The sequence below is a fragment of the Leptopilina heterotoma genome, unplaced genomic scaffold (genome assembly GCF_015476425.1).
Source record: "Leptopilina heterotoma isolate Lh14 unplaced genomic scaffold, ASM1547642v1 Lhet_99, whole genome shotgun sequence".
Taxonomy (NCBI): Eukaryota; Metazoa; Arthropoda; class Insecta; order Hymenoptera; family Figitidae; genus Leptopilina; species Leptopilina heterotoma.
Genome location: NW_025111206.1, coordinates 1,747,516 through 1,771,330, shown reverse-complemented (window position 1 = coordinate 1,771,330; position 23,815 = coordinate 1,747,516). Strand labels below are relative to the sequence as shown.

Here is a 23,815-nt window from a genome sequence, read left to right as displayed (position 1 = left end):
AATTTTATTTATGAATAACAATCGAATAATGAGAATTCATTCGATTTATACACTATACTAATGATGAATAATTATTTAACATTTATAATTTAAATTTTTTCTTATTTAACATTTATTATTTAAATTTCTACTTATTTAACTTTTCTAATTTAAAATTTATTACTCAACTTTTTTCTTATTTAAAATTTAATATTTTAATTTCTCACTTTAAATTTAATTACATATTTTAACTGTCTTATTTAGTAATAATTGTTTTTTTAAAAATTGTTAGTTGATAAATTTATTAGTTAAAAAGCCTATTTTTTACAATTTTCAGGAATATTATAAATTAATTAATTATTAATAATTTTCAGGCACGTGAAAAAGTTTAAAAAGAAATCTTCATATTTTTTGCAAACTTTATTAAAATTTCTTTTATTTTTAATTCTTACATTTCAGAGCAAAAAAAAGCTTATTCGCAATTCCTTGAACCACATTTGCTATGGACCGAAGAAACTTTAATAATAATTAAAACGGTATTGTTGTATTACCGCTATGCGTCAGATACGTGATAAAATAATTCATTATTTTATAGAAATTCAATGATTTAATTTGTGGAGAGCAAAAAAAAAGCTCGATTGACAGGAACTAGAATCACAAGGTCACTATAATTTCTTAACGAAAGCTTATTAAATAGGTATCGGAAAAAAAATTTTCAATTTTTAATAGACAATACATTTTTTTTCTATTTTCAAAGTGTTTGAAAATTTAGAAACAATATTGCCAAAAATATTTTATTATTGTCAATAATTTATGATAAATCAAATAATTTGATTTTTCATATTTTTTTATAAGAAAATTAATAATTTGATTTTAATTCACAATAAATAATGGAATAATTTTCATTTTTTTCAGAAAAAGAAAAATTAAATTAAAGTTAAAAAAAATTCCTATTGAAATAACGAATTTTTTTTAACAAATTCGATTTAATTTGATTAACACCTTTAGATAAAATCGAAGAATAGTGAAAGATTAGATTTAAATTCATCAGATTTGAAGTATAATTTAGAAGTATAGATAATAAAAGTAGTTTTTCTTTGATAAAAAAAAGGAATATTTATTTTTATTGGAAAAATGCGTTTTTTTCGAATCAATTAGAAATAAATTTTCATTTTTATTGTGTTAGCTTGAATGAAAAATGAAATCAGCTTCTAAGGACCAATTTTTTATTCAGGAGATGTGCCAGAAGTTGAAAGAAGTTCCGGTTTCCCATTCTCCCACCATCCGGAAGACCTTCCTCGATGGGAATAATAATCGGAGCTCGACGTCGCAAAATAGTCTTCGTTCGGCTAAGTGCGGTATGCCTTCGATGTTGGACGCCCCGAAAAATGTTCGACAACATCGTATCCTTTCGAATATATTTTATTATAAATATTTCGAAGACGTGCGCTTCTGACCGAAAGTAAAGATGTCACACATTGTTATCGTATCGCCGATCATCATCGTTGCGACCACGTGTACCATTCCCACGAGGCTCTGTGTCTTAAATTTTCACTTTGATATCCGATCGAGAGTGAAAGATCTTGACAGAAAGATCGATAGAGCGCACCTGCCGAGATTTACAGTCGTTTCATGATTATTCCTGATGCACATTATATACACAGGGAGTCAGGTAAGAGTAAAACAAATTCAATTGTAATGGACCATTCATAAATTTACCAAATTTATTTAAATTTTTTTTTTTGCAATTTATTGCTAATACTCTTTTTTTTCTTTCTATTGTTTGTTGCGATTAAATTCTCTCTACTTTGTTTCATTCGTTACCAACGATTGAAAGTAATTCAATCCTGAATTATTTTGTCAATCACTGTCGATTTTAAATCTTTAAAGTAGTTTCAAATTTATCGTTTTTTAACCTTTTTTCCGATTATTAATAATTACATTTTTTTTGTCTAGATATTTAACATAAAAATTCCGAATTGAGAAGCGAAATATTTAGTGGATCATCACAGTTAATTTATTGACAAAATAATTCCCAATCATGAAAATATTTAAAACGGAATAAAAATTTGATAATGAACTTGTTAGAAGAATTTGTTTTATTAGTTTAGAAAAAAAAAAATTCAACTCTGAGATATATCTCAAAAGTCAAACTCGCAATGTATGAGGATGATAAGCCTCGGTATAAACCGCGTATTAAATGCCCACTGATTTCTGTACACACTAACAAACTGGGTCGTCTTATAAACGAGATAGAAAAAGTATATCACTTTAATGAACCATCCAATTATAAAATTACGAGAGATTAAATCTTAAACTCTTCCAAAAAAAATTTTTTTATCACTAATATCGAGTGTTCATAAAGAAAAGGATTTTTATTGAAAAATAATTAATTTTAATTAACAAAAGAAAAATCAAGAATTTAAACAGTACCGAAACTTATTCGACATCGTGTATATTTAAATTCCCTTACGACGATTAATTAATTATCAGCGATGTTGACCTTCATAATCTCAAGTTTGTTTATAACTTATTTTTCTCTAAAAGCAACCTAGAATCAAAATTCGTAAACTGATACAATTTTAGTTAAATTAAATTTTAATATTACTGAAAATCGTGATTTTGGATTTTATTTTTTTTTTGCAAAAACTTTATTTCTATTTTCTGGCGAAAAAAAAAATTAAAATTGTTTCGCTAACATAGTTATTAACTACCATTTCTAGAAAGATAAGCAATTTGTTTTCTTCCTAAAGTTCTGAACGTTCAAATGAACGAAAATTTTTTTCTATTTAAATATTTTCAAAAATTACTTTAACAAAATGAAATATAAAATGAATTTTAGAATTCTTTGGCGAAGATTTACTTTAATAAAATGAAATATAAAATAAATTTAAGAATTATTTTAATAAAATGAAATGTAAAATAAATTTAAGAATTATTTGGTGAAAAAATACTTTTTTTATTTCTAAAAAAATATAATTATTTTTAATGAAATTCAAATGTAAACGAGGAATCAAAATTATTGTTGCTGATTTGAACGTTCGGAACTTTAAAAACATTCGTTGACAATTCTGGACTAATTTCCTTAAAACTAAAATTTTTAATTTTAAATAAAAGTAAAAAATATTATTTTCATTATCATTATTTTTTTTTATTATCGATATTATTATTCTATTTTATTCTATTTTATTTTTATTCTATTTATTCTATTTTACATTATTATCTTTTTTAATTAATAAATTTATTAAATCTTAGAATAATTCCAAAATAATTAAACATTTAGAAAAAAAAAATGAGAAAAACGAGTTCAAATTCAATGTGCGAACATTTACGCTCACGTGATGATTAATTAATATTAATTTTCTTGCATGCTTCATGCGTTGCAATAAATAAGAAAAATAACGATTGTCTGAGAAAAATTTTATTTTATTTAAAAGCCACGAGACTAAAATTATTTCTTTCTTCAAATAGAATATGTTTTTTTATTAAAATTTATCATCTCTCTGTCTATGATTTATCGGACATAATTGTTTCATAATAATCGACCGTGACGATTTCTAAAGTGATTTCCTTTTTCGAAATGTTAGGACATTGATTCGCCTCATGTTAATAAATAATAATGTGCGCTATGCCACGAATTATTCAATGAGAATCCTAATCATTCTTTTATAACAAATATTTAATTTTTATATTAAGAAAATTATATCAAGTATTTAATTTAATTTTGTTCAATAAATGGGTTTACAAAATTTTTAATGTTTATATTAAGAAAATTATAGAAGAATTAAATAATTAGCAATTACCTGGAATTTAATTAATGAAGTGTGGATTTTTATTCAATTCTTATTTCTTTCTGACGAAAATTGAGAATGGTTTGGTTAATTAATTTCATTCTTTATTATTAACTAGATAAAGTTTATTTATCCGTATTTATTTTAAATATTAAAATAATAATATTAAAATTTAATATCTCTTATTTATTTTTATTATTCTAATTAATAATCTTTTTAATAATTAGTATTTATATTTTTTGATTTATAATTTATAAAATTGTAAAAAAGATAATAAAAATAATGTTATTACTTATTAAATAAGTAGATACGGTAAATTTATTTTAATTATTGTAATTAATAATTAATACTCTTTGAGCCAAAATCGAGTTTTATCGTCACATACATTTTGCAGTTTAGTTTTTTATTTTAATGCGGGTCATCGCAATTTCAGTGATCAGAAATCAGAATTTTTACATGAAATGATTTTTCATGGTCGTCTGATATTAGACATATTATGTATTTCTAGCTATCTCGTGGTTTGCTTAACAAACAATTAGGTGAATTAGTGTAAATGAGACTAATAGAACCACCAACGCTATCGAGTTCTCTAACAGGAACTATAGTATTAAAAATTATAAACACACATTTTATAAAATTATTAAATTCTTCTACTTCTTCTTTTATACATTTTTAAAAATTCTTATCTCTTTTCTTACAAAAACAAAAATAATACACCTATTCCAATTCACCTAATTAACTTCAACCACATAAATCCTTGGTAATATGTAATAAAAAAAAATTAATTACCAGTTAAAATGATTCAGAATCTCTGTCATAAAAAATAAACGTTTCATTTAGTGTAAATCTTCTTCTCTAAAATAAAATTAAAAAACCATTAGTTAAAAAAGCAATTATGCTCTCAAATCGAAATTATTTCTCTGCAAAAAATTGAAAATTTTGAATATAAAATGCAAAATTAAAAAAAAAACTCTAAAAATAAAATTCTTTTTAGTAAAAAAACAATTGGTCTTCGTTTCTATAATTTTCTGTCGAAAAATAACTAAAATTCACCAAGTGAAGGAGCTAAAAATTAATTTTGCAAATAATTTTTTTTTACTTTTCTTGAACTAAAATTAAAAATCGAAAAAATTGATGAGTGTAGAAAAAAAATATTTAATCTCTTTGTTGAAGTTCTTAGATAGCTTGTCAAAATCTGTTTGTGGAACTAATCTTTACTGAAAAATATTTGGGATAATGATTAAGGAAAAAAAACGATTTTTTGTTTTATAATAGAGAACAAAAAGGCTGTTAAAGAGAATTTTTTGATGTTAAATTTGTCAATGAAGTGCAAATAAGTAAAATACTCAAAAAAAAAGAAAGAAAGAAAAATATAGTTCACGAGCGTCAAATATAGAATTGGAATGACTCGTATTGTCAAACAAGATCATCTTTACTCATCGTCATCTCATAAATCACCTAGTTTTGACGTTTTCACTAGAAATCAATTGATTCACTTTATATATTCACACACACACACAAGTTTTATTTATTCTATCGATCGTTTTTCACTTTGGATCGACAGAATATTTCTGCATTTGTCTCTAAACATGCAAATTTACAGTGTATATATAAATGCAAATTAGAATAGAATAAAAACAAAAAGTCAAGTCATAACTTGAACCTGTTATTCAATTAGGCAAAAGGTAGATGTATTGTTTTAATTCGCGTTAAACTAGAAAGTTATTTTTTTTTATCTTAGAAATTTTTTTCTTTATTTTGATTGTACCAATTTTTTTGTATTTGATAAAAATATTTTCCTTTTTAAGTAATTTTGTAATTTCTTGTAATTAAAAAGTAATTTTTTTTTCATTAAATTACAATTTTTCGGTAAAAATTAAATTTTCTGAATTTTAATGCGAAAGAGTTGAGACGAACAGTAAAAAATTTTTTTTTTCGAAAAATGGTAATTTTAGTAATTGGGAAAGCAAAGTTAAGGATTATTCTTTATTCTTGTCCCTCAAGAGGTCAGTTAGCGAATGAGTTTAAATATTCTCTAAGGTAACAATCTGTAACAAGGTCGAGACTCGAAGACGAATCGGGAGACGAGAAATAAATTTTTTTTTGAGAATCGTCTACCAATCCGGTGTCGAAATTTCTTTTGCACAAATTTGCGCACATACCCTGCAATGCTTCATATTCTCATCATTTACGAATTTTATTATTACAAGTGTCTTAAAGCTGAAAGTAAAAGTATCTCTACTTCTCCGAGTGTAGTTACCAATTTTTTTCGCCTTAAAGAATGGAAATTCATTTTTTAAAACTATTTTAGAAAAATTATTTTTTTTAATAAATTAATTGATAATTAATTAATTTTTTTTAAATTTCAGTAACGAATTGAAAGCTGCCAGGGTGGAAGTGAATGAGAATAGTAAACGAGGAAGAAAAGGACTGATCTCGAGTAATCCTGTTTTATTGTTAATCGAAAAAGAAAACCCTGGGTTATTGATAACTGTATATATACAGGAGACTATCGAAGAAGATAACGAGTTCTCATTAAAAGACCATCGTCAGAGATAAAAGGTTTTTTTTTCCTACGAAAACTCTTGAGAAATCTGAGTGTCCAGGAGTGTCAGTGAGAAATATAGTTACGTTTGAAACTAATGAGTTTCTAATCAATCTGCGATGATGATTTCGTGACGAAGGTTTTTATCGGCCTCGAGGAAGAGCCGCTTTAAAGGATTATTACCAAAAGGATTTTATAAATTTTATATAGTTTATATTAGATTGTTTTCACCTTCCGGAGGAACATGTCCAAGAAACAATGGATGGTCCTGTTGATGCTATTCTTGACCTACCTTCTTGTGGGGGCTTCAATTTTTTACCATATCGAAAGTCGCATTGAGGTCGAAAATATCAAAAAGGCCCGAGAAGAACGCATCGAAATTCACGGTGAATTTTATATTTTTTATTTTATAATTTTTCTTTTATTCATTAATCAATTTTTATTTATTAATATTTTTATTTTCAATTTTTATTTTTAAAATTTAATCTCTTCTTATTTTGAAGAAGAGAAATCTCTTCTTATTTCTGTTCTCACTTTTTATTTCTACCAAAAAATAGGCTAAAAAATAAATAATTGTGAAATATAGAAAAAAATAACTATTACAATCAAAAGTTGTTTTTAAATTAATAATTTAACTCGTAAATTTTTAATCTTTCTCGCTTAATCTATTTAGACATTTATATTGATAAAATTTTTAATTTCATTCGGTGTTAAATGATTAGTAAATATAGTTATGATATAAACAAAAAATCATTTTTATTCGAATTTATTTTCATTTCATTTGAAATCAAAATTTATAATTTTATTTTTCTATAAACAAAATGTTATTTTTACTATAGAAAATTTTCTCTAAAAAAGGGACGAAATCCCTTTTCGGTTTCAATTTACATACGTCCTGGTATTCATCATCAGAATAAGACCTTTCACGGAAAATAGAACAGAGAATACACGATGTAAAATATACGAGCGGTTTTAAATCAAAAGAATTACATTACAAATATATCAGAATTACAGATGATGTCTAATCCAGGACATTTTTCCTCTCTTCTTTTGTAAACTATAGAATATTCTTCATAATTTTAATAATTCAGAAAAATTCTGTTTTTTAAAAGAGTTAAAATAGAATTGAAAAAGAAGAACAGTTTTAATATTTATTTCTTCAATTAACGTGCTGGAAGTATTTTAAAATGGAAATTCTTTTTTTTTCAATTAATTGCGTAAACACGAAAAGTGTTTAAAAACAATATTTTAAAAAACTACTTATTCACATAAAGAATTTAACTTTCGACGTTTTAAGAATTGTAAATTTAAAATTATTCTTCTTCCTTGATTGGGTCATAATTTTCATTCTTCTCGCGTAGAAGTGCAAAATTGCGAGGAATCAAAAAAAAGAATAAATATTACTATTCTTAAATCACTTTTATCACTTCTTTGGCATATTCTTAAAAAATAATTTTTATTTTTATTTTTATTTTTTTATCAATTAGAAATTTTTTTTATTATCTTTTTTTCTCTCTTTGATATTTGGGGAATTTTCATTAATTTTGAAAACAATCAATTACGCAAATGATATTTATTATTGTCAAAAATATAAATGATAATTTCTATAATTGAGATGTGAGTAAACAAGCTAATGAGTCATTTTCTCGAATAATTATACTTTATAATTAATATACTATTGGGCTTATATACTCTCGAATAGTAAAATTATTCTTCGATTTTAATATGTATGGCATATGTCTTTAGTATTTCAAAGAATGGAAGGCTATGGTGACAGTTTCACAATGTCATTTGGTACAACAGATAACCAGTGTCAGTGTCATTATGACTCTTTGATGAAAGAGTGAACAATGTCACCACTCCCTTAATTCACAACAATTTATGGCATTGAATGTCTCACAGACTTTTATTCACTTTGATCAGAATCAATTGTCAGGACCATGAACCCATCCAATTCGTCAATAGGAAAAAACTTCCTGATTAGAAATCTATACACACCTATTTTTTTACAACTTCCTTTTTGTTCGATTCTACAAAAAAATTCTATTTTTACTGGTTTATTTCAATTTTTTGCAAAAATTTTACGCCTTGCTGATTTAAATTACAATGAGGATAATTTATTTTCTTTGTTAATTTTTTATTTGTAAATTAAAAAATATTTTCTTTCTGTATATAAAAAAAGTTAGATTCCTAATTAAGGGGATTAAAGTTTTTGTAGTTTATTTCAATGATCAATTGACATGTAACTTACATAAGTGTAATGCTTCCATAAGCGAAAGATAAATAATTTCTCTATCAAAATCAAAAGATCTAAGTGAACAATCAATAATAATAAAAATTTTCCGTATCTGGGACTTAACGATTAATTTCTCACATCTGTTTAATTAGCTTTATTTAAAAAGCCAATGCATTATGTAATACGAAGCACTTTGTGTATGTAAAAATTAGTATTAATTTTGCACTTAGAAAATAGTTAATTATACAAATCTTCATTAATAATCGTTGTATTTTGGTAAAATATTCGCAGTTTGAAGCTAGTTGTTCACTTTTTGTTTCAAAACATTTTAAATAATTTTTCTCTTGAAAGTTTTCAATTTTTAAATTAATGTATTCAAAATAATTAAATTCCTGCAAAAAATTATTTTAATATAATTGAATTCCTTCAAAAAATGTTATTATTTATGAAAATAATTAAATTCTTAAGAAGAATTCTATTAGTTTTTAATTATTAATTAATTTTAAAAAACCTAATTAAATGACTTTGAAGAATTTTTCTGAATTTTTTTAAAGAATGGAGTTTCTGTAAATAATTTTCAGAATTTCTTTCAAGTTTTTAAAATAATCGTATTTGTTAGTAATTGAAATTAAATATATACGATTATTGAATTTTATTAATACTTTTAGAAAATAATTAAATTCTTCTTAGAATTTTATTACAATTTTTTAAAACAATTTAATTCTTTCAAAGAATTTTATTAAAATATTGAAAATAATTGAATACTTTTCAAGAATATATTCTATTAAAGGTTTTAACAATAATTCAATTCTTTCAAAAAATTTCTTTAATTTTTTAAATTTATAATCGAATTTATTAATAATTGTATTTAGTACCTAATTTTACTATTAAATTTTATTAAAATAATTGATAAATTAAATTTTTAATAATTTTAATTGAAAGTTTTGAAAGTAATTAAATTCAATATTAAACAAATAATTTTTTTTCATCTTTTTAAAATAATTGTGGCTGTTAATAATTATAGTTAAAAATTTGATTACTGAATTTTATTAAAATTTGTATTGAAAATAATAAAATTCCTGAGAAGAATTTTATTATTCATAAAGTAATTTAATTCTTGCGAAGAATTTTATTATTTATAAAAATAATTAAACTGTTTCAAAGAATTTATTAAAATTGTAGAAAATAATTGAATTCTTTTCAAAAATTTTTAAATTACTTGAATTCTTTAATTAAATTTTATTAAAATTGTATCGAAAATAATGGAATTCTGGCAAAGAATTTTACTATTTATAAAAATAATTGAATTTCTCCGAAGAATTTTATTAAAGTTTTTAAAAAATAATAAACAATAATCTGTAATTAATTATGTTCTTAATAAGTGGATTTTTTAAATTTTTAATCTGAAATTATTCAAAAATTGAAGTTTATATTTGAAAATAAAAAATTAATAATTTGCATAATAATAATAATAATAATAATAATAATAAATGGAATATCATGTTTCGCGTGCGTAACATTTGCCAGTTAGTTTATAAACTAATTTACAAACTAATATTGATTCAAACGGAAAATAAAAATAGCAAAAAAATAGAAAACTTATTAAAATAATAATAATTGTGAATAAAATGCAATTTTTTATGAATTAGAGAATTAAATTTTCTCCCTTGTAGAGAATTATCTTGAATACATTCTGAAATATGTTAAGAAATTATTTTCAAGGCAAACACATTTCGAAATTTCTTAATCCTCATTTTTATTCTCTAAAAATTGTAAATTTTTTTCATTTCGTAGAAATGCCGAATTGCTTTACATTTTCAAGATTAATTACAGCGATAAACGAGAAATTATTATATATTTCTCAGCACGTGCAAAAATAAATTTTTCTCTCTCTCAACGATTATAAACAATGTATATGAACATTGACATTATTTCTTAAATTGATTTATATGTTAACACGTCTGTTATTATCCAATTATGTAAATGCAGGAAGTGAAAATTATACTATTAATCATTTATAAAAAATAGTTTGTACAATCGTCTTTTGAAACTCTTGTTTTCGTTTTATTTTTTTTAATGTGTTCATTTTTTCTAACACTTGCACTTGCTTAGCTCTTTTTTAACTGACCAATTGAACAAACTGACAATGAAGTTAGTAAATAACAACCTGATAAGATAATGACTATGTAATTGTCTAGAAGATAGCCTTCTTAAAAAAAAAATAAAACTAATGACACAGGATCAAAATTTAACGAAATTGCCAAATATTAAATTGTAAACTTTATGTAAAAATTTATTACACATGCGTGTGATATTTTTATTGAGGATATTTGAGTCATAGACTAAAAAGAATTTATAAATTTTTGACGTCAACAATTTATAATCATAATTCATATGAATGATTTTCTGATTCAGAAAAAAGTCCCTTCTATATAATGATTATAATCTTTAATTCTTAATATTCAGAGGTTTATCCTTATTGATATTTTGTTTCAATAACAGGAAAACAAACAACAAAAATCCCTTTTTTATAATTTCTCATATATTTTACTAATTCTTTAAAAAAAAATGTTTATACAATTTTTTTTTAAATTCTTATTTCTATGAGGATTTTTATCTTAGAAATTTCCAAGTGTCAGCTAACAAGTTTCTCATTTTAAATGTATTCAAAAAAATTTGCAATTAGAACTCGTATAAAACCAGAAATAAATGGAATTCATTTTTGAATCGTAGTTAAAGTAGATTGGAATGTTGTTTTAGAATTTATTTTTTAATTCAAAGACGTTTAACATACTATAACAAAAAAATATTAATATTTGCAAATTTTTTCGCAGCTTTGCTGAATCAACATTATATGCCAAATAATCCAGCTGATGATCATCGAGTGATTTTGGAGAAGTTGAGCAGCTATTGTGGAAAATCATTTCACAATTATTCGGATGGCGAGACAGATCAATCGAAATGGGATTTTTACAACAGTTTTTATTTTGCTTACACAGTTGTCAGCACAATTGGTAAGTTATATTATTTTTTTAAGGCAAAAAGAATTTTATTATTATTTAGAAATAAGAAAAAAATTTTACATTTAAAATAAAACGCAAAGTTCACCTTTTACTATTAAGAAAGAAAAAAGTAGTTTTTTAATTAAACAAATTGAAAAATAATTATTTATAATTAAAAAATTAAAGGATAAATTGATGAAAAATATTTTTCGATACATAGGTATTGTTTTTAATTTAAGGATATGGAAATTTGGCACCAACCAATATGCTGGGTCGTGTTTTAATGATTTTTTACGCTCTTATTGGAATACCGATGAATGGAATTTTATTAACACAATTGGGCGAATTTTTTGGTCAGGTCTTTGTTAAGGCGCACAAAAAATACAAATCATATCAACATGATCAAGCTGTTTGCGAGAAGAAAGTTAAAAAACCCTTGGAAACTAGACGAGCAGGACTTGCTATGCAAATTTTTATGTACCTGATACCTGGCTTTGTTATGTTTATATTTTTCCCAGCATTTTTATTTTCTCACTACGAGGGTTGGACATATGACGAAGCTGTTTACTATGCATTTGTCACACTAACGACTATAGGTTTTGGCGATTATGTCGCAGGTGAGAAATAATTTCTATTTTTAATTTTCCAATAATAAATCATCTCATTTTAAACACTTCTATTTTATTCATGTCTATTTAATGTTCTTTTTTTGAATTTTTTTTCAATTCTTTCAAATTATTCATCAATTTAATTTCAAATTTAGAAATTTTAGAAAATTTTAATTTCAACAATTCAGAGTTAATGGTATTTTAACATATTAAGTGCCGATGGCAAATATTTTTGCAGTCAAATTATCTTTACCATGGCACTTAAGCACTAAAATTTGAATCAAAATAGATTCAAATAATTCATTAAAAATAAATTTTAAAGTAGTTGAAAAATTTTTTTTTCTATTAATGAGTTATTAAATTTTTGAATTTGATTTATGCTTGTCAGGGAAAACTTGTCTCAAGTAAGTAAAAAAAGGAACCTCTGAAGACAAAAAATATTCGCTAAGAAAAAAATTTATGAACGTTAATTTTATTGATGAAATTTTTTAGGTCAAGACAATACGAAGGGAAGTGGTGTATTTTTCATTTTATATAAGATCTTTTTAATTTTTTGGATCTCATTTGGATTGGGTTACATTGCTATGATCATGACCTTCATTGCTCGGGGAATGCGGAGCAAAAAAATTGCAAGAATTGAGCACAAACTGGCCATGAATTTCAAGCATACACAAAACAAAATCTGGAACGAATTCAATAAAGAAGTCAATTATCTCCGAAGGGTTTTCAATGAATTACAATTATCAAAAGTGAAGGTAATTACTTTTTCTTCGTTATTATAATTATGTTAAATTAATTCTTTTAATTTAGGATTTTATTTCTCTAAGATTTATCTCTTTCTTAATAAAGAAATTATTTGCTAATTTATTTACATTTTTTTGAAGATTTGAAAATAAAAACATTTTTATAAATATTTTTTACACAGAGAGTCTACGTGGATGAGTATGATTACGATTTACCAACTCCCAAATTTCCAAGAAGTATTAGCTTTCCTGATTTGAGAGAACTTATCTATGGAGGATTTGAGATTCCTGAACCTCCTCATCCTAGAAGGAGAGCAAATAGTGAAATTACGTCTATGGTGAGATTTCTTCTTTTTTTAACCATGTAAAAAAGGGGAAAGAAATGTAAAAAAAATTTGAAATTTTCCAGGTTCGAGTGGCGAGAGTCGTTTCGGAAACGGATCTTCAGCGAATCGACAAGAAGGCAACATTCGCAGCTCACGCAATGGTCCAACCGGCGGAGCTTTTAGCGCGTTTAGTAAATATTTTAGGCTACATTCCACCATCGGATGATGAGGAGGAATCAAAGATTAAAGAAGGAGTTCAGGGTTTCAGTGAGAAGGAAATTCTCGCCAGTGAACAACCATGGTTGAATAACGATTGGAGAATTGGAAATGATAAAATACCATTTTCAAAACCAAGATCGCGAGCCTGCAGTGAAGTGAGATTAGAAAAACCAGACACGAGTTATCTTCAGGAAAATGAAGAGTGGACATGGTCAGGTCCAGCGGCTTCGAGAAAAATTCAAGAAATTATGAAAACACGTCGATCGGGAGTTCCGATAGTCAAAGATCTCAAATCCAAATTACCATCTCTGGCATTGCCCAAGTCCGTTCCAAAAAGTTTCCTTCCACGATGGATGAGAAGTTTATCAGTGAAGAAATCCTCCGATGCTTGCTCTAGAAGTACAGTTTCTGTGGGAGAAATCGACGATAACGATCGTGATGTTCTGCAACAGCAAATGAATCAACAGGATTCGACAAATTTTCAGAATCGTGCGTATTTTACTCACACTGGAGCTGGAAATACGGGTCTAGGGGGTTTGTTGGAAGAGACTTCGTTGGCTGATTTTCTCCGGGTGCTATCCAGAGTAGGCGCTGATGATTACTCCAGAAAACCTCCAGCAGAGACAGGGGAACCACCAAAACTTCCAAGTCTCTTCACACTTTTCTCACAACAATCGGATCTTGCTTCTGCTAGTCAAAGTCAACAGAATACAATCACTGCCGCTCATAATGCAGCTTCCAGAAGGTATTCCTTGAGAACTGTTGACAATTCCAGTACGTCGACTCCACTTTATGCGAGAAGGAGTTACGCTCAACCACCGGTGACAAAAACAAGAAGGTTCTCCCTAAGACCTGTTGTCACGCCGCCTCTGTATTCATCCACCTATCTGGTAAGATTTATCTTAACCTTTTCATCATTTTCAAAATTATTTAAGTTCAAATTTCAGGGTTGCTACAAAATTTTAATTTTGTTCTTCCCCGATTTCCAGACAAAATTTTTACTTTCTCCCTGACCCTGAAGAACATCAATAACTTCTTTTTAAAATAAATATTTATCTAATCATTATTATTTTTCTATATAGGAATTAAGATAAAACTATAAATTAAAATTTTCAAAGATTTTAATTTTTTTTCAAAATTCAATTATTTCTAAAAATTCAAGCTATAATGCTTTTAATATTCAATTATTATCATAAATTTCAACTAAAATTCATTTTTAAATCAACTTTTATTAGAAAATTCTATGAGAATTCAATTATTTAAATACAAAAATAAATAATTTATTGAATAATTGAATATTTCTTAAAACTGAATTCTCGTGAAGAATTTTGTTAACAAATATTTAAATAATTGAATTCCTTCGACGAATTTTAATAAAATTTTTACGAATAATTACATTTTTCAATGAATTCGATCAAAATTGTATTAAAAGTCATTGAAATTCTGCGATAAGTTTTATTATTTATAAAAATAATTGAATCTGTACAAAAAAATATGATTATTTTTTTAAGAAAATAATAGAATCTGTATAAAAAATATGATTATTTATGAAAATAATAGAATTATTGCGAAGAAATTTATAAATAATTAAATTCCAGTGAAATTTTTATTATTTATGAAAATAATTAAATGTTTGCGTAGAATTTTATTCAAATTTCTTTTAAATAATTGAATTCTTCTGGAAAAATTTATTAAAATATATTTTAGTAGATATTGAAAATCATTGAACTGAGGACAATAATTGAAATTTTGCTAAGAATTTTATTAAGATTTTTGAAAATAATTGAATTTTAAAGAAGAATTTTATTATTTATAAAGATAATTGAAATTTGGACGAGTATTTTTCTATTTGAAATTTAATTTCTGCGAAGAATTTTGCTATTTATGAAAATAATTGAATTTTTGAAAATAACTGAATTTCGACAAGAATTTTGTTATTTATGAAAATAATTAAGTTTTTGCGAAGAAGTTTATTAACATTTTTGAAAATAATTGAATTTCTGCGAAGAATTTTGTTATTTATAAAAATAATATAATTCTTAATAATAATAATTGAATTCTTTGGGCGAATTTTGAAAAAAATTGTAAGAATAAATGCAATTTTCTAGCATTTTATTTAAAATTGTATAAAAAATAATTGAAATTCTGCGATAAATTTTGTTATTTAGGAAAATAATTAAAATCTTGCAACGAATTTTATTAAAAATTTGTTTAAAGAATTGAATTTCTGTGAAGAATTTTATTTGTGAAAATAATTGAATTCTGCAGAAAAATATTATTATTTATGAAAATAATTAATTTCTTGTGAAGAATTTTATTTAAATTTATTTTAAATAATTGAATTTTTTAAAACTTTCTAAAGATAATTAAATTCTATCTAGAAATTTCATTAAAAAATTGAAAATAATTGAAATCTGACAAAGAATTAAAAATAATTTTTTTTTAATTAATTGAATTCCTGTGAAAAATGTTTAATTTTGAAAAGAATTGAATTTTTGGGAAGAATTTTATTAAAGTTTATTAAATAATTGAATTGCTTCAAAGAATTTTATTTTTTACGAAAATAATTGAATTATTTCGAATATTTTTACAAACATTTTTGCCAATAATTGTATCCCTAGAAAGAATGATGTATTTTACGAAAATAATTGTATTCTATGACCAATTTTTTAATAATTTTTCAAATTTATAAAGCATTTTATCAAAACTTTGTAGAATAATTGAATTTTCAAAAAAAATTTTATTATTTATGAAAATAATTGATTTCTAACAAAAAATTTTATTCAAATTTTTTTAATTGATTGAATTCTCATAAAAAATGTATTATTTGTAAAAATAATTGTATTCTTAAGAAGAATTGTATTGAAAATAATTGAATTATATAGGAAAATTTTATTAAAATTGCAACTTTATTAAATAAATCTTGCAAAGAATTTTGGCAACATTTTTTTAAATAATAGAACTTTTAAAATAATTTTATTTAAATTTTTCGAAATAATTGAATTTCTCAGAATTATCTTTCTTAATTCTTTGAATATATTTGAATTCTTTGGAGAAACTTCATTAAAAATTGATATTTTCTAAAATTTTAAATTGAAACCATTGAAGTTTATCTATTTATGAATATTAGTATTAGATTTATTCTTATAAATTCTAAAAACTTAATTTTTCTAGTACTTTTAATAAAAAATCCCTGGCTTTTCCCTAACTTCTCTGACGAATTTTAATTTCCTTGACTTTTCCTGAATTCCGTGACTTGTGGCAACCTTGAATCTAAATTAATTTTTCTAAATACATTTCTCAAACAATTCTTTTCATATTTGTAAATTTTTAGAACGATCCTGCGGGACCGCCGCCATACACCAATGAGTCATTCAATGTCGAATGTCCCAAGGAGCCTCTGATGCAATTGGAAGGCGCTCTCGGTATTTCAGCACCTATAAAACCGCATCGTCGCTTCTCGATAAGACCCGCTTATCCTGATAATCCAACAATTCCCCCAGCACCACCAGCATTAACTGCACAACAAACGCGAGCAATTCCTCGCTGGCGAGCTGGAATGCTTCAACGTCAGATCAGCAAAAAGAATCTCCAGCGGCGAGTTCGTGCCTTCAGTCTCACAGACGTTCACTCCGATCCATTAGACAAACCCACCGAATCCTCAAGTAACGAAAGAAAACCATTTAATCCCCGAACTAGAGAAATACCCCCAAAATTCACCGGTCGTCAATCATTCCAAAAATCCGTCACAATCGTTTCACCGGCCCGTCAAGCATTAATTTCCCGTCTACCCGAACATTTCTACAAACGCGGTTACTCCGAGAGTGAAGTTGACTCGACAATAAACTATTCAAACAAAAATCAAGACACCGAATCAACTTCCCTATTCCCACGGGAAGATTTTCCAAAAAGGACATCCGACGATTTTTCCCAATCGTTTACAATTGGATCCGATTTTTCGGATAGTGGTGCCTTCGATACGACACGTGAAGGCGCAGTTAATCCCCGATTCGCTGGATTAAAACCCTATCCAAGTTATCAAGGTGTCACAAAACTCGCGACAGTCTATTCCGATGATCGTCTCTCTTCCCACGATCCAGACAAAAGTGACAGTTCATTCACCTCCGAGTGTGTTATTTCATTCAAGAGAAAATCAACGAGTGATATTCACGAGGGTGTAAATATGCCTAGTTCTTCGCTACAAAAACGTACTGCCGACAGAAAGTCGCACGACTCCGGTAAAAGTGAATCGTGGTCCGAATCAACGACAAGCGGTGATTTAAAGTCCAGTGAAAGGAAAATCTCAATTGTATCAATTGAGCCCTGGTCAGATTCCAGTCGAAAATCATCGACAATTTCACAAGTTCACAGTACTGAAAGTCCATTATTGTCGGAAGTCAGAATAGACGATTCTGATCAATTTAGAACAACAATGGATATTTCATTGGATGATGAAGGTTCACTTATGGAAGTTACGGTTGAGAGACCACATTCGGGACTAAGTTTTGAACCTCGACCTAGTACAAGTTCGAGTTTTGAACCTCAAGCTAGTACCAGTTCTGAACAACAGTCAAGTATTCATTCTGAACGTCGATCGAGTGCAAGTTCAGAACCCGAGACGAGTACTGAAGAAGCTAAAAAATCAAAAACAGCCAGAAAATCTTGTCCAAACTAAATGTGAGAATTTTATTTTAAGTGTTTGAATTTTTTTTATATTATTTTAAATTATTACCCATTGTATGAATGAATTAATTTTTAAATAGAAAGACTAGTTTGTTATAGACGCTGATTTCATTTCGAAACTGACTAGTGTATAGCACTTTAAATATTGAAATATCTTTAATTTCAATGCGGAGCTTCTTCGAAAAAAATTGTGATAAAATCGCCTTTAATTATTTATCTGATTCTCAGGTATTTATATATTGATATCTTAAAATGTAAATATAGAAATTCAAAAGAAGAAAAATTAAATTTTGAATATCATTTTTTTCCATCAGATGGTTTTTATTTTAATAAATGCAATAAATAAGGTTTGGTTTGCTTGTTGATAAGAATATAAAACAGTTGAACTATGTGATTTGCAATCAGAATTATTTCCGGTAGTCTAATTCTGGCATAATTGATACGCTATTCTTTTTTTGTACAAAAAAATTCTAGAGGTAAAAAAAGATATTTTACGTATCAAAAGAGTCAGAGAGTAGAAAATGCAAAGGTAATTAACAAATTAAATTATTCTTCTATCGATCATTAGAGCCAGGAAATGATCGTGTAACATGGAAGTGTAAAATTATAAACAGACTAAGGATTTGTTCGTGAATTTTCTAGCCATTTGCGTATTTCGGAGACAAGTTGATTTCTGGGAACAGATTTTTCAACTCTCGTTTGCACTTCACGAAATGTAACTTCACCTCTTTGTAATTCACCCTCGCCGATGATGATAGCCAATGGAATTTTATTTTCCTCGCAATGTTGCAATTGTGCCAGTATTTTTGGATTCTTTTTGTATGAATGTTCAGCTTTTATTCCTGCTTCCCACAATTCGATAATTACTCGCATTCTCTCGTCGCATAGATTTTTCTGAGCAACAGCAACGTAGACTTCAACTTCTGTTGTTCGTGTTCGTTGACCTTTATTCTCGAGTTTCGATTCCAAAACACTGAAGATCCTCTCAACACCAAGTGATAATCCCACGCAGGGCACATTTTTCTTTTTAGAGTCAAACATTCCCACGAGATTGTCATAACGTCCTCCACCAGCTATACTTCCAACTTCAACGTCATCTCCTGCAGACAAATTTTTATTTTTTATTAGTTTAATTATTTCATTAAATGTATTTAAATTTATATTTATTTTTCTCGATTTTATTTCTAAAACTTTCTTTCTGGTTTCTCACCTGTTAATACTGCTTCGTAAATGACTCCAGTGTAATAATCGAGCCCTCTCGCTAGACTCAAATCGAATTTCACATTGTCGCTGATATTGAAAATATCGCAGTATTTCAGGAGCGTTTCAATGGCATCGACACCTTGCACGGCATTAGACGATTTCATGAGTTCTGAATTATTTCTCAATTGCTGGACAAGTTCAATTTTACCCGACAGTGAAACGTAAGTACCAATTTTATCAGCTATCGCTCCGTCTAAATTTTTTTCCTCCACCATTTCCTTGCGCACCTCATCCCAAGGACTCTTGTCCAATTTATCCACGGACGAACAAATACTGCGAAATTGCGCTTTTGGAACGCCACACGTTTCGAATATGCCGTCCAAGATACATCGATGATTTACTTTCATTACAAATGGTCCTAAGTCTAATGACGATAAAGCCTCGTAAATTATGCGTAGACATTCAACGTCAGGTAACATTGGATCGTATTGACCGGCTATGTCAAAATCCTAAAAAAGAAAATAAGAAAAAGTTAGTTTTATACCAGAGATAAAATTAATAATTGAAAAAAGATAAAAAAGAAATAAAATAATAAAAAGAATACAAAGAAAAAGGAAAATTGCTATTTTCCTTTCTCTTTATTATAAAAAAAAGTCAGATGAATAAAAAAGAGAAATACGGAAAAATTACTCACGCATTGATAAAATTCGCGATAACGACCCTTCGTCATTGCGGGATTATCTCTTCTGTATACTTTGGCAATGTGGTACCTTTTTATATTAGTGATCTTGTTCATGGCCAAGTATCTCGCGAAAGGCACAGTCAAATCATATCTAAGTGCAAGAATTTCTCCTCCCTGATCTTTTAAATCGTAAATCAGTTTCGAATCCTCTCCATATTTCCCCGTTAAAACTTCCTGTGAAAAAAAGAAATTTATTAAAAAATATCAATTCTTCCTTAATTCTTTATTTGTTTATTTAAATAAATTTTCCTTATGCAGGATTGCCACAAACATTTAATTTTTTTCCTCTGATTTCCAGAGATAATTTTGACTTTTCCCCTCAACCTAAAAAATGTCCCCTCAACTCTAAAAATGATCAAATACTCAAAAAGATATTCTAATACAATTTTATTTGCAAATTTCTGTAAATGTAAAATTATTGAAAAACATCAATAACTTCTTTTTTAAATAAATATTTGATCGTTATTATTTTTTACAGGATTTTGAAAAAAAAATTATTTTTTTGAGTTCAATTCAATTTTTTGGAATTTTTAACTAAAATTCTTCTCTGAATCAATTATTTTTAATAGTTTTATACAAAGATCTTTGAGAATTCAATTATTTGAAAGATAAAGAAACTTCTTCTAAATTTATTTTGAAGTCCGCTTGTTAACAATTCAAATTTAAGATATTTCAGTTATTTCAAAATTTTTCAATTAAATATGTATCAAAAAATTTAAATAATTCCAAAGAATTTGAATTAAAATTATAAAAAATTAGTTCTACACAATTGTTAATTAAAAGTATTAAAAATACAGATTTTCAAAGATTTGAATTTAAATCCTTCTTAAAATTAAATTACTTTTTAGTTTTTAATTAAAATTCTCCTCTAAATCAATTATTTTTAATAATAAAATACATATTAGAAAATTTAACAAATTTCAAAATAAGTGAATTAAAATTTCTCAAAAAACAAAGTTTAACAAAATTTATAATTAAATTCCTAAAAATTCAAATTTTTTAAAGTTTTAAATTGAAACTTTTTTAAAATTCAATTAATTTTTAGTTCTTTACTAAAATTCTTCTCTAAATCAATTCTTTTTAATAACTTTTAGAAAGTTCATCTTCAAATCAATTTTTTAAAATAATATTCAGAGAATTCTTTTCTAAATCAATTATTTTTAGTAATTAAATATATATAAGAAAATTCAAGTAATTTCAAAAGAATTTGAATTCAAATTTCTGAAAAAACAAACTTCAACAATTTATTAATTAAATTTATTAAAAATTCCAATTTTCTAATTTTAAATTTAAACGTTTTGAAATTCAATTATTTATAAAGATTGTAAATACAACTCTTATGAAATCCAATTATGTTTGAAATTCCTAATAAGATTATTTACTAAATAATTTATAAGTAATAATTTTACAGTAGTCTTTCAAGAATTAAATTATTTTAAATAAATTCAATTTTCTATTCTGTAAAATTCAAATATTGTCAACCCTGCTATGAATACAAACCTTGAGTTCAAAAATAGGAGTGTCGATCGTTTCTGCCCCATGACGTTTGAAAATTGCGATAATTTTTTCCAGAACTCCAAGTCTTAAGGCCATTTGTTCTGGATTATAATCTCTCGTCCCTTTGGGAGTTTTAAGAGTAAATTTTTGTTTATCAACATTATCGTCGCCCAATTGTGCTTTTAGACTGAGTAATTTTGCAACTTCATCGACTATCTAGTACGAGAAAACAAAAATAAATAACAAGATAATTATTATTTTGCAATAAATAATATGTAGTTCGAATATCAACTTTTCTTTTTTCGGACAAAATTGAAAATCATTTAATCGTACCTTTGGTGCCATTTTTGTTGACACGTTGCGAAATTGACGTGTGGTGAGGATTAAATTCGTTCGCATTAAACTCAACATGTTTGTGCGAAGCAAAAATATCGTAACCAGAATGAAAGAGAAAAGGCTTCAATGTTGATTATCGAACTACTTAAAACATTAGACATTATTTTCAGTTAAAAAAAATACCACAAAAAAATTTCTTACATTTTTATCCATTTAAATGAAATTTCTTGAACTAATTGTTTAATTACTTCTTTATTTTTTGCAACTGATCAAAGATATCTTTTAAACTTGGATAAAAATTAAAAGAAATATTTTTGAAAAAAATTGTTTAGAAAAAAAAATGCTCGTCTTTATAAAAAGAAAGTGTAATCTAGTTTTCAGAAAGGTTGGTAAGAATTTCAAGAATAATTATAATTTTGAAATTATTCTTCTATGGCAGTACTGCAAGTAGACAACTGCCTCACCTTTTTATTGAGGTTTTTGTCAGAGCAAGTAACAGGATTGATTAGGCGATCGACTTTAATTGAAAGAGATGAATTTTCTCCTTTTGGAGCAGCGAACGCTAAACGTTCCATGGGAGTGTAACTTTTCATATTATCGAACCATCGTTTCAAATTAGGCCAACTTGTTAATTCACCGTTTATATGTTTACTACATAAATCAAAAAGTTGAGCATCCTTATTTGATGGGGTCCAACCACAAACATAACTGACATCAATCAAATCATTATTTATAATGGCAAATTCGAGTTTTATATCTGTCGATGATTTTTGATCCTAAAATGAAACAAAAGTCGAGAATATGAAATTTTTCAATGCAGATTACAATAAAATTTATCAAAGTTAAATGAATTCACACTTTTGACATATTTTTTTTTAAATGATATACGTTTTATTTGTTTGTGCTGATTATTTGAAATAAAACTGATATTGTCCACATGAGAAAAAAATGGAGAAATTACTTTTTTGATATTATTATTATTATTGTGCAACATCGGATTGCGATAATGATTGTCAAATTAAAAAATATTTGTTTAATTTTTTTTTAGTATTTATTGCACAACTATTACATGAATCATAAATAATAGTTACGTACTGAACTTTCCAATATGCACTTGATTACACTTTACACATTTCTTTTTAAAAGTAGAGCAAAAAATTTATTTAAATATTGCTAAAACAAAAAGATGATAAATATAAAAATTGTTTATATTTAGAAGAAAATTCTCGAACAACGAAAGGCGATAGAATTTAAATAATTACATATATTTATAGAGAAAGTTTTTAATTAATTCTTGAAAATCATAACCTATAATCAAGTTTCACTTTAAAAATGTTATTTTTCTTTATTTTTATATGAAAATTACTTATTGTTAATTTAAAAAATAAAGTTTTGGATTTTTATTTTATTATTGTTATTAAATATTAAAAAGATGTTTTAATAAAGAGAATAATTAATAGTTAATTGTAATTTATACAATTATGAAATCATGACCCAGAAATGAAATTTTAAATAGAAATAGAATAAAATAATCCCCACAAGAAAAAATTGATAACAATAAAAAATTTACAAATTCATTTAATTAACAATTAATTATTAAACAAAAGATGTTAATTATCGATTAAAATAATAAAAAAATAAAAGAAAACTAATAGTGTGTGCTCCATATGTAGTTGAAAGAAAGTTGTCAAGAATATACGCAGTGAATATTAAATGTATTGAATAAATACCTTAACGGGATTTGTTTTCTCAGCTTTTAATTTTCGCACAAGTTCACCTTGTTGTTTTATTTCTTCAATAAGTTTTATCTTATTTTCATCAGCCATAATGTTCCACGAGGTTACTTTTTCGGAGATGCACTTTAGTTCAATTCCTCGGTGCCATGCACACAGTTTCAGAATGAAC

General features: G+C 25.8%; 2 protein-coding genes across 6 annotated transcripts; one reads left to right on the top strand and one right to left on the bottom strand.

The window, feature by feature from the left end:
* The first annotated feature begins 1,324 nt into the window (after positions 1–1,324).
* On the top strand, positions 1,325–18,401 carry LOC122512477 (open rectifier potassium channel protein 1). Of its 2 annotated transcripts, XM_043628320.1 has the most exons (8): positions 1,325–1,651; positions 6,140–6,701; positions 11,386–11,565; positions 11,793–12,170; positions 12,654–12,916; positions 13,087–13,242; positions 13,314–14,339; positions 16,784–18,401. In XM_043628320.1, the coding sequence occupies exons 2-8, from the start codon at positions 6,560–6,562 to the stop codon at positions 18,122–18,124; spliced, it is 3,486 nt and encodes a 1,161-aa protein (XP_043484255.1). In that variant the 5' UTR covers positions 1,325–1,651; positions 6,140–6,559; the 3' UTR covers positions 18,125–18,401. The 2 variants fall into 2 exon arrangements, with proteins under 2 accessions (XP_043484255.1, XP_043484256.1); XM_043628321.1 differs by lacking the exons at positions 1,325–1,651; positions 6,140–6,701 and having other exon boundaries at positions 11,430–11,565; positions 11,774–12,170.
* A 31-nt stretch (positions 18,402–18,432) lies between these two features.
* On the bottom strand, positions 18,433–23,815 carry LOC122512478 (histidine--tRNA ligase). Of its 4 annotated transcripts, none has more exons than XM_043628322.1 (6): positions 23,641–23,815; positions 22,375–22,686; positions 21,578–21,790; positions 20,030–20,251; positions 19,343–19,844; positions 18,433–19,232 (listed from the first exon to the last, which is right to left on the bottom strand). In XM_043628322.1, the coding sequence occupies exons 1-6, from the start codon at positions 23,734–23,736 to the stop codon at positions 18,748–18,750; spliced, it is 1,830 nt and encodes a 609-aa protein (XP_043484257.1). In that variant the 5' UTR covers positions 23,737–23,815; the 3' UTR covers positions 18,433–18,747. The 4 variants fall into 4 exon arrangements, with proteins under 4 accessions (XP_043484257.1, XP_043484259.1, XP_043484260.1 ...); XM_043628324.1 differs by lacking the exon at positions 22,375–22,686 and adding an exon at positions 21,908–22,051 and having other exon boundaries at positions 23,641–23,778; XM_043628325.1 differs by lacking the exon at positions 22,375–22,686 and adding an exon at positions 21,908–22,054 and having other exon boundaries at positions 23,641–23,775.